General features: G+C 38.7%; 1 protein-coding gene across 2 annotated transcripts in view; it reads right to left on the bottom strand.

Moving 5' to 3' along the window:
• Positions 1 to 16058, bottom strand: part of TNKS (tankyrase) — a 128392-nt gene that overhangs the window by 17284 nt on the left and 95050 nt on the right. For both annotated transcript variants that reach the window (XM_071431680.1, XM_071431681.1), the window contains exons 12-17: positions 9079 to 9250; positions 7817 to 7896; positions 6671 to 6816; positions 5535 to 5700; positions 2684 to 2903; positions 2307 to 2416 (exon numbers count right to left, since the gene is read on the bottom strand). In XM_071431680.1, the coding sequence (XP_071287781.1) occupies positions 2307 to 2416; positions 2684 to 2903; positions 5535 to 5700; positions 6671 to 6816; positions 7817 to 7896; positions 9079 to 9250 (894 nt within the window). The remainder of the gene's footprint in view (positions 1 to 2306; positions 2417 to 2683; positions 2904 to 5534; positions 5701 to 6670; positions 6817 to 7816; positions 7897 to 9078; positions 9251 to 16058) is intronic.

Here is a 16058-nt window from a genome sequence, read left to right as displayed (position 1 = left end):
TAGCACAGAAAAATTGGGATCAGGCACAGAAGCAGATTTCTGTCAAATCACCCCAAGTACATAGCATGAAGTTTGTGCCAGCTGCAGGAGCAGACATGATACTTAACCTTGCATAAAAAAATTATTTGTGGACAAATTTGAACTGGTGAATTTACTGGGCTGCAACTTTTGTGACACAATACTAGAAACTCTGAAGATCCATGTGTTGTGCTACTGAGCCACCCCTGTGTGTATACAGAAGTCTTTGTTGTACTTTCTTTCTTGCAAGACTTTGAACTCATCTGTGGCATCACAGATCTGTTCTATCTTCACTTATACTTTATGAGAGCTGCAATTGATAAAATGTATTATGAGTGTCACAAGGAACAGCTGTTTTACATGGGTTATAAAAGTAATGAACTTATAACCCCATGCTTCCATCAATATACCGTCCTTGAAGTCTCCCAAGTAAAAATAAGAGAAAACTGACAAATTAAATTTTTGCCTGCCTCTAACCAGTAGATCCTTCTTGTGAAAGACAGCAAAGAAAAAAAAGCAGGTAGTCAAAATGAATGGGTGGGAGCACGAAACACTGAAATTGTAAGCAGAGGCACAAAGAATTGCCAATGGATTTCCTTTTTCCCTTCAATGGCAATTAAATGACTCTTTGCAGCTCTCATAAAACAGCTTGGTCTCTGAACAAGTGTGGTTTGAAAATACTGCCAACTTTATTTTTCCTCTCTGCCAAACTTTTAAAGCAATTGCTGTTCCTGTGATTTTTTTTTTTTCCTGTCACAGAAAGCCCTATTGAGGGACAAACATCATGAAGTACTGGGTGGGAGAACTGAAGAAATTTTGTGATGAAAAGGCAGAGCTTGTGAATCTTGCCAGCTATGAACTTGTGAAACCATTACTCCTCTCCTCTCTACCTCCCATCACAGAGATCTGAACAGGCTGATGACAGCTCACAGAGAAGTGTGGGATGCCAGGAAAGGTATGAAGAAACTCTTAACTAAATAAGCTGATGGAAAAGCACCAAACACTGCCTTTTTAATGTTTCCTAGAGGAAGCAGGGCAACCAGGTTAGATTGGCATTATGATTTTTAGAAATTATAATCCACTAAAACCAATCTCTGATATTTCTCTATGCCAATAAGAAATGGTTTGGGTTTGTGTAAAATGTGTGTTTTGTTTTCTCATGGCAAAGAAAAGAACACAGTCTTTCCAACAGAATTTATCTCTAGATCTTAGAAACATCTTGGGAATGAATGCTTAAAGGCAGATGCTGATAAACAATATTACTTGGTATTAAGACTCTGTAACTTAAAAGAATTCTGTGCTGCTTTCTAATCTTTCATCAGGATTTGGGGCCTTTTGCTCTTTGGGACACTGGGATCCCAGAGTGATGTAAAGAACCACTACAAATGGTGTAGACTGAGTTCCATTGATGCTCTTTTTAAAAACAAGGTTAACACTGCCCTTTTTAATTCATTTGCTCTCAAACAAAAGCAATCATGGTTCTGTTAGGGTCACCTGTCCCAGATTTTGCTGTACGTGTGCCAGGGCCAGATAAGTAACAGACAAAGCATATTGTGACCATCAAACCCAGTACTTCATCAGCTTCAGATCCTCTCTGACTGTAAGCACAGTGCTAGAAGCTTCTCAAGCGCTGTCTCTGTACAATTATTTACAAGAGACTTCTTTCTCACCCAGTCCACAACTAACAACTGCTTATAAGCAATCTATTAGGCATCTGTGCAACTGGGACACAGATGCTTACTCCTATATGGAGGAAAGGGGGCCTGCCTCATCTGAAATGGCTTGAATCTGTCACTGCACCCCCTGCAGCAGATGGCTTGCCCTGGAGAACAACCACATTACAAACACAGTAGTCCTTCAACTCTAGCAATAGATTCCCACCAAACACCAGCTGTAACACACCTCCACTTCCCTGTCTTCATCTGCACACAACCCCCTGGTATTTTTCTCTTCCTTCCATCTAAGTCTTTCAGACACAACTTGAGGTCTTTTCTGTTTTGAATATCACACCAAACTGTTCAATCCTGTGCATCTGCTCACCTGCATAAAAGCTACATTGCAGTGATCTTTCCAAACTGCATCATTTAACTGCTACAGCACACCTGAATCTGTGTCCTATTTAATGTGTAGGACTGCAAATAGGACTCACAACAGCAATTTAGCCCAACAAATACTTCATCAAAACCTGAACTGTGTTCACAGCAAAACAGCTGCAAAATATCTGGCTTTGGATATGACTTCAAGGAGTCCCTTGCTGTTCAACTCATGGCAAGACTGCCTGCACCTACCCCATAGGATGCTGCATTATGTAGGGGAATTAATCCTCCTTTGTCCTGGGCATTAACGTCAGCACCATGCTCAAGAAGGTATTCAGCTACTTCCAAATTGTTGTAACCAGCTGTAGAAAAAGCACAGGAAAAGAAAGTAGGTATTAGGAGAGCTAAACTAAAGAAAAATATTCAACAGAAAAGCTAAGGCAATTTTTCAACTGCAGTGTTCCTCTTCCCTAGCAATTGTATTATCTCCTGAAATAGGTGCCCTAGTTAACTCTTTGTACAGGACAATTCTCTGTGAAACTCTTCCTATCCCAATCCTGATTTTGGCAAATTACATCTGTAGACCTACCACAAACATACAAGCCTTGAAAACCTGGCACGTTACCCACCTGCAAGATGCAATGGGGTTGAATTTCTTCCCTGGGTGTCTCTGCAATTGATATTTTCTTGAGTACACAGCTTCTGCACTCGTGCCAGGCACCCCTTCTTGGCAGCATCTAGCAGGGCAGCATCTCCTCGCAGTAAGTCCTGGATATCTGTGTCCCCTTCTTTCACCAAATCTAAAGGAGTGTTCCCATCTCGATTCTTTTTTGTTGGATCAGCTCCATGCTGCAAAGAGCAAGTGGAATGCTAGTGTCACAGTCATGCACACAGCACTGCACGTGTGTCACTATTCTGCCAAATAAAATGGGATTTTGCAGACCTACCATAATGAAGTAATAATTGTACAGATTAGTAGGCACAAGAAAATAAATTCAGAAGTCTGAGGCCTAAAAGCACTGGTCTGAAACACAGCTGTGTGAATCTCAATTCCACAGGCAAGAATGGCAGCCCTTGGCAAGAGCTGTCCCTGCTCTACTTGCAACTGAACTATGTTCAGGAGCATTTCCTGCATGTAGCTATTTCTTACTGGCACAGCAGCGTGAAAGGAAAGCCAACTGCAAGTGTCTTGCTACCAGTCCTCCCCTTCTCCTGAAAACTGGCAGGAAGCAAGTGGCTGGCAGAGGTATTTCCTGAGCACAACCTTCTGAGCTAGCAAAGCCAGGCTCTGAGTTTTACTAAAGGTCACCCTGATATCGAAAGGCACTTGTTTCAGAAGGGAACCAGCAAAATACTCTTCTCTGCACTTTCCAATAGACAACAGGACCATCTTAAGCAGTGCACAGGTCTTTGGAAGAAGTGGGGTTGGATATCTGCTGGAGTGTATCTGTGCTGGTAACACATGTAGATCAGGCAGTGATAAGAACACAGTACTGGAGCATCAGGGGATGAGAAGGGAGCACACAACTATGCAGAGCATATGGTGTGAGTCACGTCCATATTCAGGTTTGTGGGAGGACAGCTCCTTCCCTATTCACTCTCAGCAGCAGTGGGACAAAACAAAGATAGATAAAGCAGAGGCAGCTGCTGGTGGTAGAGTTCTCTGGCTGACCTCTTCAGAACAGTCAAACACAGTCCCTGCCAGCAAGTCTACCCTGCCATTTCCCACTGGACTGGGAGAACAGCAATAGGAGAACAGAGAGAATTAACTGCTTTGTATTTGGAAGCAGTACAACTGTGCTCATGGTGCAAAGGATGAAGAGCAAGGGACAGAAAGGACAGAGTATTGATTACATAGAAGCAGTTTCCATAGCTGTGGTTCTTTTAGGAAGAGAGCATTCTTTGTGGAAAGATTTCTAGACTGCAATAACTTCTCTAAGATATGACCTAAAATCCCTTAATTTAAAACTCATCAAAATTGGAACTATTTAAATAGTTCCAAAATAAATATCTCAACAAAGAGGCAGTGTCTTCTGCGACCCCTTCCAAGGCATAGAAATAAATGAAGGTGGTTATTTCAAAGAAAGGTGATTAAAAAAGACACTGTCTCCAAAATGCCTGTTTATTTTTCTTTCCTCCTTCAAGCAGATCAGGAGAGAAGGAGCACAAGTCAGGAGGGGTCAAGCTCAACATCCACAACTCAGCAGAACTGACAACACTGCCAGCTGGCATAAGAGGCACAGCAGGAGAAACCCTGAGTAAACTGCAGTGTGAGCACATATCCACAGACACCCAGAGACTTTACATCTGTGTCACCTTAAGGGCATATTTAGCTCTTATCTTGTGAAAGAGTGATTTAAAAAAACAAATTTCAGCACTTTTCTATTTCCTGTTGGACATCAATTCAGGATCCTCTGAAGACAAAATATGGGTAAATTCCCTGTGGAACGACCAGAAAAGGCCAGAGATCTCCAGTATCTATAATGCAACACTGTGCTTGAGAGATTACAGGTGTTCCTATAGCTTGAGCTAACATCTCTATCAGGGTTTTACTTCCAGGCCACCACCATGCCTACTTCACAGACATCTCTTAATATCCCCTGGTTTCTGCTGTAGATGTGCTTCAAACTATCATTCTTTTCTCTCTGACTGCTTTTTTGGTAATCAAGCGAAATAATTAATGATATAGGAGGGAAATAGTGGGGCTTTGCAGCAGCAAATGAAAAGTGGCTGGGGTAGATCCTCAATATCTTAAGACAATCCATATTCTGACTTTCTCCTATTTTAAATGTTGTGCTTCAGAGGGACATAAGTAGGCAAGGCTGGAAGAGGAAATAGGATTGGCAAGAAATTTGACTCTAGCACTCCCTTTCATCCTCTCAGGGCAGGATCTGACCTTATGTTAAGAAGTTTCTCAAACTCATGTTCTCAAAGAAATATCTTTGCATTACCTCATGCTTTTAACTGGTTCTTCCTTTAAGTATCATGAATATTTATGCCACAGTATATTAACATGCATTTCCTCCAGGAGCTTGATAAATTATACATTAACATAACAGTTTTGAATTCCTCTCATACCAAACAGTATTTAGGACCCACCTTCCGCTATGGCTCTGTAACACACTCTTGCATAAGTATTAACAAAATGTACTTAAATGCAGTAACTATTTCAGAAAGGGATGGATAGGACAAGGTAGGGAGTTGCCATTTTCACATTAATTCAGCTGGTTTTTCCAGTTTCAGAGTCTTGTCCTACTTGGCTAACAGTATTAATACACATGCTAGAAACAGTACTTGTAAAGATGATTCTTCTTAAGTCAATGATATTACACAAGAAACCATATGACCATTGCAAGATAAAAACTGATTCAAAGATATCACAAAGAATTCACTGAATGCAATTAACTTTGCATTAATTAATCTTCAGAAAAAATAAATGTATATGCATTTAAGGACACATCTGAGATCTCCAGCACATACTTTTAAAAGCAGTTTGCAGATTTCATATTTTCCTTTTGCTGCTGCTTCATGTAGAGGAGTGAATTTCCACAGGTCTGCCACGTTGACAGAAGCACCGTGCCTCACCAGGAGTTCAGCCACTTCGTAGTGTCCGTAAGAACAGGCATTGTGCAGGGGTACCAAGCCACTAATCAAAGAGAAAGCATTAACAGCTACAGAATAAAATCTTATATGCAATCAGTAGATAAAACTCCCACTTTTACCAGACATTATCATCTTTCAGTTTTCCAGTTTTCATGGTTTTATTTCTCTATTTAAAAATCAATTAAAACTTAATTATCCTCCTTCAGTTCTCATCCACAAGACTTTTAAATACTTAGCAAGCCCCAATGTTACAGCTTCCACAAGCAACTTCGATGCTGTTAATAACAGACAAAAACTAAACTGCAAGGCTCACAGTTGTTCTAAGTTTGGATATTTGAGTGTAAATTTCAAGAAAGACATAACACCATATAATGTGTTTGAAGTGCAGTTATTAGTAAGTACTGCACATATGATAGATACAGAAAGATACTCAAACACTTCTTCCAGGGTAAGCCTGAAAGTACAGTATTGGAAATTTATTATCCCCCACCCTGAACTAATATATGGAGTAAAAGAGTGAATATAACCATGCTGCTTCAAAACTAATGCAAAAAAAAAGGTAGATTTTTAATATAATTTAACTGAATATTAACTGTAAAAATAATTAACTTAATAATAAAAGTTAACATAATTAGAAAAATGCCCAGAGATAACCCTGGTATTTTACCCCATTTTATTCAAAACTTACTTTAGATCATCTAAAAATATCACCAAGTTAAGGCTGCTTTTAAGCAAAAACAAAGTCTCCAAAATGGGCAAAAAGGGGAAGAGAAGGATCATGTATTACAGTGCCAGGTATGTACTTGATATTGGGTTTTCCAGAAAGCAAAGTATGCTGTAATGGTCTATAAACCTCCCTAGAGCACAGGAACAATGCTCAACAAGGAGGAAAGAGAAAAATTTTCAAGAGAAAAACACCATGGTCACTGAAATCTGAAGCAAAATGAATATATAAGGGATATAAGCCTCACACCAATAGAGAACAGCAGAACATATCAAGGAATGAAATGTACCCTTTATCTTTGGCATGCACATCTGCTCCATGGTGCAGGAGATACTCCACCACTGACACCCGGTTATATCCTGCAGCAAAGTGCAGTGGTGTTGAATGACGGCCTTCCAGATCTCTGCAATTCACATTCTGAGGGCTGCAAAGTTGCTGTGGAGACAAAAGAACACAAAGTTGAGTACAGAACTAAAACTAACAAATAAGGAACTCCCCAAAACCAAACAGCAACAACAAAACATGAAACAAACAAACTCAAAAGCAAATACCTAAACTATCACCTTCAAAGACCCCAACACAAAATCTGATCCGTTTATATTACACAAATTTTTTGAAGTATCAGGAAATTTCTTTCCACTTATGCAAAGTTTAAAAAATAGCAGTTCTAAATTTAGAGCTGAATGTACTTCTATAACAAATAAGACTTAAATGATGGAAGCAGTGTTAAGATGTTCCTAATGTAGAAGAAAGGGTGAACCTCTACATGACTAAGTACCAGGTTCAAGGCCATGTAACTTTCTCCAGATATATTACCATTTCTGGTCTATACTGCCTTCAGAAAACTAGAAATATTTAGCTTGGCAGTCAAAGGAGCTGCTGGTACACAAAATTGCTGCTGTTTGAATATTAATGTATATTATGTTGAAGTTCATGGGTGGGAGAGTATGCACAAGAGTCCATCTGCAGGCTGTTTTGTCCACAGACCAAGCATCAAAAACAAGATCAAACCTTCCTGTGATGGTGGGATTCCACAGCCTGACCCTTCACCTTCAGATTAAGGATGGTTTATAATATTAAGTTGCTACCTGTTAACAGTATTTGCTTGCCATCTGATTGAATCATGCACCTGAGGGCTTGTTTCTACTAAACTGTGATTCTGAGAATCACAGAGTCTGCTTCAAAGAATTATGGCTACATCTGAGTCCATCAAAGATATGAATGTGTGAAGGACTGGCAGAATAAACAAGCAGAAACCCAAGAAAAACACACCTCAGTACATCTTAATGTACTACCTTCTAGAAGGAAAAAAAAAGAAAGGTCCATGACTCCATGACTTCCCATTTTTTATGATTTACCATCCATTGGGCACTGTTTCCACAAGCCTTGCACAGCAATGCCAAGTAGAAAACTCCCATGAACTGTGCAAACCTACCTTCACAGTTTCCAAGTCTCCAGCTTTGGACGCCTCTAACAACCGATAATCCACGTCGGATGTGCGCACCGGTGTACTTTCTACAAAGGGAAAAGATGCTTTAAGATTACTTAGGATACATAAGTGGTATTAACTTGTGCTCAACATATTTTCCACAGCTGGGGGGTGAAGCTGGTCTGTTGTTACTTTTGAAAATGCAGCTGGGATTGTGATGTTCAAGTTCATATTGCCAACATGTCTGAATAAGGCACTTCAGTTTTAGAGCAAATCAGTCAGATTTTGACTCCAAAGCTGACATGATTCTGCCAACATTCTTCTCTCTCAATCCACATACATACATTCACGTGCACATTTTAACAGGTAACACTACCCAGGTAACCAGCTACATCTCAGGAGTGGGTACGCTCCAAAACAGTCCTTTGCACTGCTGTAAAATGCTTTTTCCTTGTTTTGTCCTGTTTTAAGGCAATATTGTAGAAAACACTGGAGGAAATGTAGTTTCTAGCTACATGTCTTCTCATCTATCTGGATATCTGCCTTTGTTTGACTACCTCCACATCTCACTGTAACGTGAGTTACTTGCTCTTTACTAGCTATTGATGCAATTATTCTTCTCTGTACTTGCAAAAATTCAAATGTAACGTGGGTAAGAGGATGCAAACCCTTAAGCACTTATATGAAAAATAGTGCCACCCTTTTCAAACATCTATTCATCATTTTAATAGAAGATATGGACAAATTGTTACCTAAGCACTATCTAGAGCACTTTCACAGTAAAATCTTTCTCTACTGGACAAGCAAGAGATTTGAAGTTCAAACTGTTTAGCAACTATCAGGGTTTTTCTGCCAGTAACACTCTGCTTGTGACTGCTGAAGTAGGGAGTACCTAACAGGTTGGCTGATGCAGGGAAAAAGGTTTCTTACATGCTCAGCAATATTCCAGTTGCCTTGGAATTTGCTACCAAAAGAATCCCAAAACTCCCTACATGTGCTTTCTTACAACCTTCTTGTACAGCCAGCCTATTCTAGATCTACAAGATGGTTATCTCCTCCATTTGCTCAAAATCACTGAACTGAGCAGAGCTATTTACTTGATTTTCTGACAAGTGGCACACAATACATACTGTAGTTGTGTGCACTTGATGGCAGAAAGGAGAGATGAAAAAACTACTTCAAGTCTCATGCACTGAGAAAGAAACAAGATTCAAAGCTGTAAAGGGAGAAGCTGAAGTTCAAATACACAAGCCTTTACTTTTACCCACCACTCAAGATCTGTTGCACTGCTTCATTTCCCATCTGTGCTGCTGTGAAGCCTTGCAAAGAGATGATGGAGGGATCAGAGCCGTAACTCAGCAACAACCGGCAGGTTTGCAAGTGCCCTGCTAAGGCAGCCCTGTGCAACGCTGTCTGACCAAGTGTGTCCAGTGCATTCATCTGAAAAAGCAGCAACAATAGAAAATAAAACATTCTTGTAATTAAAAGGCTGCACCTGTCCCTGTCCTTAGTAAGAAGAGCAGTAAGAAGAATTTTTCAGCATAAAAATTTACTTATGAATTCTTCTGCACTGCAATTAAACAAAACTAAATTAAAAACAGGCAAACACTCCAAAGGAAAAAACAATTTACCACAAATGTTTTTCTGTCTTTTAACACAGATTATTTGTTTGCATGGCTAACAAACAATAGAGGATCCCCAGAACCATACTTTAAATAGTGATCAAGCTTTTGTGAAATTTGATGAAGACCAACCTCATGCAAGAAAAGAAACACTATCACAGTATGAGAAAGAGGTAACTTGACATAAATTGTTACAAAACAATTCAAGGATCTTACAGCTTTAAGGAAATTTCCATCTGTTATTGTCAGAAGAAGAATAACTCAACATTACCCAGTACCAAGAACTAATGCAAAACAAAGATGTCAAATGAAGAACTCTATGAAGGCGTGGGGGGAGAGGAGTTGGATAAAAACATTTCCTCCTCACTTTTTGTGCCTTTACATCAATGTTAAGTATAACTGAATATAATTCTTCTCAATACAAGGCTGTATAAACAGGAAAAATGGAGTATAATTTTCAAAGAGTATGATATAATGGAAACACATCCATCTGTCAAGATATAACAGAGCAGCTAAATAACTAGAAGCATCTCTCCCAGTGTGCTATCAAAAAAAGGAAGAGAATAATAGAGAGCTTTAAAAAGCAGAAAAACACCCCCATGAAAATAACCTTTCAAGAAGATACTCTGTACCTAGCAGCGATTCATCGCAAATTTAAATGCAAATGCCCAGCAGCTTTTTTACCACTTTATGAAATACAGAACTACTCTATAGTCTCTGCAAGCAACTCAGAACCTGTTATCTGTTTCCAAGCCTACAGATTGCAGGCTGTGAACTGCATGCATAATAAACTTTGTTACTGTGTAAAATCCACCTTTTTACCATCTCAAAATCTTTGTGGTGACAGCAAACAAAGGTTTTGCTTGTTATTTCTCACCTAAAATGCAGTATGCAAACCCTGCTAGCCTTCATGAAACCAGTGAAAAAGCATTTTGGTTAATACACTTATTTTATAACTAAACAAAATTTAACTAAAACTAAATTAAATTAACTATGTAAAGATCTACTACCAGATAGGGTAAAAAAGTAAAATACCTGCAATACTGCAATATCAAGTCACAAAAAAGAACAAAGAACAATCAAATAAATGAAGAAGAGTGTAATTTGATATTGTCTGAAATTATTTTACAGACTGACAGGGTAGGAATTTCTCAGATCACAAACCTCTCTTGCAGCAAGATGAACAGGAGAACAGGTCTGCTTTCTTCTAACTGCACTCAGCTCATGCCACTCTAATAGGATTGCCCTAAAAGTTTTGTTTCAAATAAAAAACTTACTGCTATCATAAATATTAACTAGATGCTGAATGTCTCAAATCCATCAATTTGTTCATATGATAATCCTCATCTGTTTTAGGACACCAGATACCTTTCACTGCTGATAAGGGCACAGAGGGAAGCAGAATTCTGGGGCTACACAAGTTTAGCAATGGTAAAAGCAGAATGAAATGAAATTTGTGGATTCTCAAAGTAGCTGATAAGGCTCCATTCATCCAAAAAAGAAAATCATAAGTAATGTATTCTTTATTACTGACTTCCTGTGTTAAACAGGCCTGTACTGAACAAAGTGTAGAAGCAATAGCAGCAAGGCATTCACTGTGCACAATTCGATACTGACTATATCCCTGGACAAAATATTAATATTCACTTGAAAAGAACGCTGTCAGAGTCATCAGAGCCATTATCTCACATGTCTTTTCCAGGTCTCCTTTCACCTCTAAACCATTCTCTTTGCCAACAATCAATTCTTCTGGCAGAGGTACAATAATGTACCACTTCTCTAAAACGAACCAAAGAATATACTCCAATAAGGCTTAAAGCAAGAGGACTTACTTCCAAATGAAAATTAACTTAAGCACAACAAATTGAAATACAAAATTGAGAATAAATCTCAAAAATCAGACCTGGTAAGACATATGCCTTGGTTAAACAATCTTCAATACCAGGTCCAAAATCATGTGCCATTTCAAATTCAAAGTCTACACTCTGTTTGACAAAATGTGAAATATGCAAGGTATACTGCTTTAACTGTGCCCTGAGTAGCCAGATTGTTCCAGCTGCACTTATTAAAAAAAAAGATAAATATCCATTTGGTCCCCTTTATAAGCAGTCTGAAATTAGAAGGCTGTAGCTCTGAATTATCTTACAGACAAGTTTTCTGCAAGGAGTTAAAATGACAGGTTTGACAGTTTACTCCTCAGTGCACTGGCTCTGGATCCAATTTCTTCACCTTTTAGCATGGAAGCAGTCATTCCACTGCTCAAAATGCAATGTAAAAGCAGAATACAGTTATCAACTGAAAAGAGTTTTTAAATAAGTGGTTTCAGAGAAAGATACTGTCCTATTCAGTATTACCCATTGCAGACTTCCTTCTGTTCTTTCCTCTCTTTCCCTTAATTTCCTTTTCCCCATCCTGAACAGACACAGTAGAGAAATCGAAGTGGTCATGGGTCATCAGACACTACTGAGATTTGTCCTTCCCTCACTGCTACTCTTGGAGCAGTGCACACACTTACAGCAATACTCCCTTGGCTGCCAGGCACTTGTGGCAGCTCAACAGCTTGGATCTGTTCAGGAAACATTTTTTGCAATACTTCATAATCATATCAGCTTTCTTATCAATATCAAATGCCCTAAATATTCCTCCTGCTCCTTGACACTACAAACAGCAGCACAAAAAGCAACAGCTTCCAAGAACTGTGATTTTCTCTGTAAAATCTTTCTAAAAGGTGTACATTCTAAAAACCACATATGTAACTTGTGCTCTGCCAGCAGTTCCATACCACAGTATCCTTCCCTGCAATGCAAGTGCTCTAACTGCTCTCCTCCTGCACTAATTCTGAAGACAAGCTTGCAGTATGTCTTGTGTCTTGTTGTCTGTCCTGGGGTGACTTTATGATGTTTGCATTGCCATTTGTTTGTTTAGCCCAGAAATTAGTTTTGCACCTTTAAGATGGGTTTCAAGGGTGAAGGGGAGGAGAGAAGAAGGGCAGAGGTCTCCTTCAAAATTTGCTCTAAACTAGGACATTGTCCAACAATAAACATAGGAGTGAAGCAGCACTGGTGACAATTTCAAGCTCAGTCAGCAGGAAAAAAAAGCAGGAAAAAATGGTCAGTTTCACTCTGAAAACTCCTATAGGATCCAGTCAGATGTTCCACAATTACCTCTTCTGCATAAAAGCTTAAGATTAAGGTCAAGATGTTTGGATGTCTAAGCAGTGAGAAAAACTGAACCAGTAAATCACAAAAGACCACACAGGTCTCTATGTTGTTAACCATCATAATTTAGAATCTGCTACATTTCTGAAAGGTAATTTAATTTTTCAATTCTTAGTGGTCCCTGAGAAAATCATACCTCTCTCTGAAATGTTGGAAGTAAATGTGTTACACAACAAGGTTATTCAAAAACATTTCAGTTTGTTGTGTGGGTCTAGATAGATGGCGAACATTTGCAAATCCATGATCATGAAAGGCTGGCAACATGCTACTCCAATGCACAGAAATAACTGCATTATGCAAAGATGCATAAAGCAAGATCTTCCCAGCAGAGCAGAATGAATTAACTTCTGCTACCATCACAAATAGGGACACTATCTCTCTGACATGACCTCAAAAAGGCTCATTTTCTCCTGCAGAAGAGAGGCATATCATAATTAAAGAGCATTCATCATCATCTCTGCACTTGCCCAGGATCCCAGTGAACTTGCATGCTTGTAGGTCTTTCTTTCCAACAATCCTTCCAGTTCAGAAAACATTCTAATCTTTTACTTCTGCACTGCTAGAAAGCTGAGTGTTTTTCTGAACACATTAATTTCCCATGTGTCTATAAATTTGGACAACAACTTAGTCATATGAAATACTCAACTATCTAGAAATACTCAACAACAGGATGAAACACACTTTTCACTAGTTGACCACTTTCAAAATATTTTGTAAATTAAAGATTTTGATAATCTTCAAAGATAAAATCATGGCATTTGAAGATTTGATTAAGGGTCTAATAAGAATTGTTTATGTTTGAGGATTCTTTGAAGATGCTCTGCTTTTATTTTTCATATGGTACTTTGAGAATTTTCTACATCAAAAAAGCAGTGGTGTGAAATGCTGTCTCACACAAACAGGGCAGGCAAACAAGTAAAAACTGGTATTTAAAACCACAAATATTTATGATGAACATTCTTGAAGAAATTTCCAAGATATCCCAAGGTTTCTCACCTGTTCTTTAAATTGACAGTCAACTTCTGCAAACTCAAGTACCAAGCTAATGAAAACATCTTCCATAAAATGTGTGTTGATTAGACACAACATGCTGATGATGTGCAACTAATGCACACAAGGATTACTTCACAGTTCAAATTAGGAACCTAGTCTGTCCTGTCAGTAAGGGCCACCAAGACACAACAAAATAAGCAATTTAATTTTAATTGCTTGCCAGTAGGCAAATTCTTGCCAATACAAATCCCAGAATATCCTGAATTGGAAGGAAACCATCAGGATCATCGATGGGTCCTGTCTGCACAGGACACCCCAAGAGTCACACCATGTTCCTGAGAGCATTGTCCAAACACTTATTGAATTCTGTCAGCCTTGGTGCTATGACCACTTCCCTGGGGAGCCTGTTCCAGTGCCCAACCACCCTCTGGGTGAAGAACATTTTCCTGATATCCAACCTAAACCTCCCCTGACACAACTCCATGCTGTTCCCTCAGGTTCTGTCACTGGTCACCAGAGTGAAGAGATCGATGTTCTCAGATGTTCCTTCTGTAAAATAAGTCTCAATCAAGCACATGTTATTCAAGCAGTCCTTCGCTGTTTATTATCATCTAACATACTTCAAACAGCAAATTTACACAGTAATAACATAATGGATAATTAAATCCAGTTCCAAGACCACAAACCATCCCCTGTTCATCCCAAATTCCCCAAAGCAGTCTTCATCATGCTTTAGCCCTTTCCATACAACAAAAATAGGCTACACATACATACTCCACTGTATGTAAACTCACTTTTGCTGACACAGCTGCTCCTCATGAAAACAGCAGAAATTCCTATAAAATGCTAAAACAATCCTAAATTATTTTCTATCTACAGAACTTTATATGACTTTGTCTCCTAGAGCTATTATTGCAGGTTATTTTGTGGATCATCTGTCTGCCTTTTGTCATAGTATTTCAGAAGAAGAAAGTTCTGCTTTCTTTAAATTACACATATTTTTCAAATTGTTACTCTCTCAGTAATCAGTAGTAGTTTCCAGAAGGGGGATTGAAGCTGGCTTTAACAATACCTCTCTTTGGACAGAAGAAATGGCTGCAAAGTGAGAAAGCCCTACATGGTTGATATCATCCATACACATTTCAGTAAGTATTTTGTAAGAGATCACAGTGGAAATTTTTATTTTATATTGAAAAAATAGAGTTTGATGGAAAAACTTAATATTTTGAAAAGGGGAAGGTTGCTTGGTGGCTGGTAGTGGGATAATTTTGCTTTACTATTTGCATTAATGACTGTGGCACAGAAGAATTGTGCTGAAGGGCACAAATATAAAATATTAGCAAAACCAAGATTCTCTGTGCACTCTAAGATTACAGGAAGGATCTGAGTACTACTGTCTCATGCCTATTAAAAAGGCAAATATGATCCCAGTATGCATGAGTCAGGCACTTACAAGAGAGGTACAGAAGTGCCATCATGGAAAGCAGTGGTGGAATGAATTCTATTCTTGCTGCCAGAACTCCAAGATTTCCTCTGGTGCTAGTAAAGAGAAGGGCTTATAAGGATGAATAGGAAATGCAACATTCCCGTATGAGGGAAGACTAAGTGATGAGGCTTTTAGCCTACCAAAACAAAGGCTAAGAAAAATCAGCTTGTTCAATGTAAATACCTCACTGAAGGAAGCATCAAATAAGAAGAGAGGTATTTAAAAATCAGGAGGGTGCAGTTCAAAGAACAAATGGATCTTCACTGGGAGGCTGCTATGGTAGGGAGACTAGATTCGCCTGCTCATGAGAATCCTCTCTTGTAAAAAATACAACCAGACATGATCAAAGAGCTTAATATATCTGATTACATCTTATGAAGTACCTAAAATTCAAGACACAAAAAGAGAAAACATGAAGGAAAAACTTCCAAACACACAAGAGAAGAAAAACATCAAAACCCGCATCATGCTTCAGGAACGAAAGCTGCCATGTCACAACAGTCAGAAACAAAGAAATCCCAGTGTCAAGAGTTTCTGATGAACCAAATGCCTACAGTGCTTTGACCTCAAAGCATGAGCAAGAGGTCAAATGATAATCTACAAGCAAGACAAACATTTTAGAGTGATTAAATATGCCTAGTAAACTAACTAATATTCTTGAGCATATCCCATCTGGGAACTTCCAAGTGCCTCATAAAGCCTTAATGATCTACCTCTCTTTGAAAATTATGGGTGCGTTATTTACTGTTTTACAGCTAGGAAACTTTGGACACTGATTCACTGCACTACGGAAATATGCACTTAATGTTAACTTTGATTAGTCTCCTGCCATGCACTTAAGTGCTTTTCTAGATCATAAATGTGAATGGCCTATCTTTAGAATAGCATAGGATATGGGATATGAATGAAGAAGGAGGTTTAATGATCAC

This window comes from Agelaius tricolor, unplaced genomic scaffold, assembly GCF_023055355.1.
Source record: "Agelaius tricolor isolate 1412-34295 unplaced genomic scaffold, bAgeTri1.0.p SCAF_8, whole genome shotgun sequence".
Lineage (NCBI taxonomy): Eukaryota > Metazoa > Chordata > Aves > Passeriformes > Icteridae > Agelaius > Agelaius tricolor.
The sequence above is the reverse complement of the archived record's forward strand: the minus strand, read 5'-3'. Positions and strand labels throughout refer to the sequence as shown.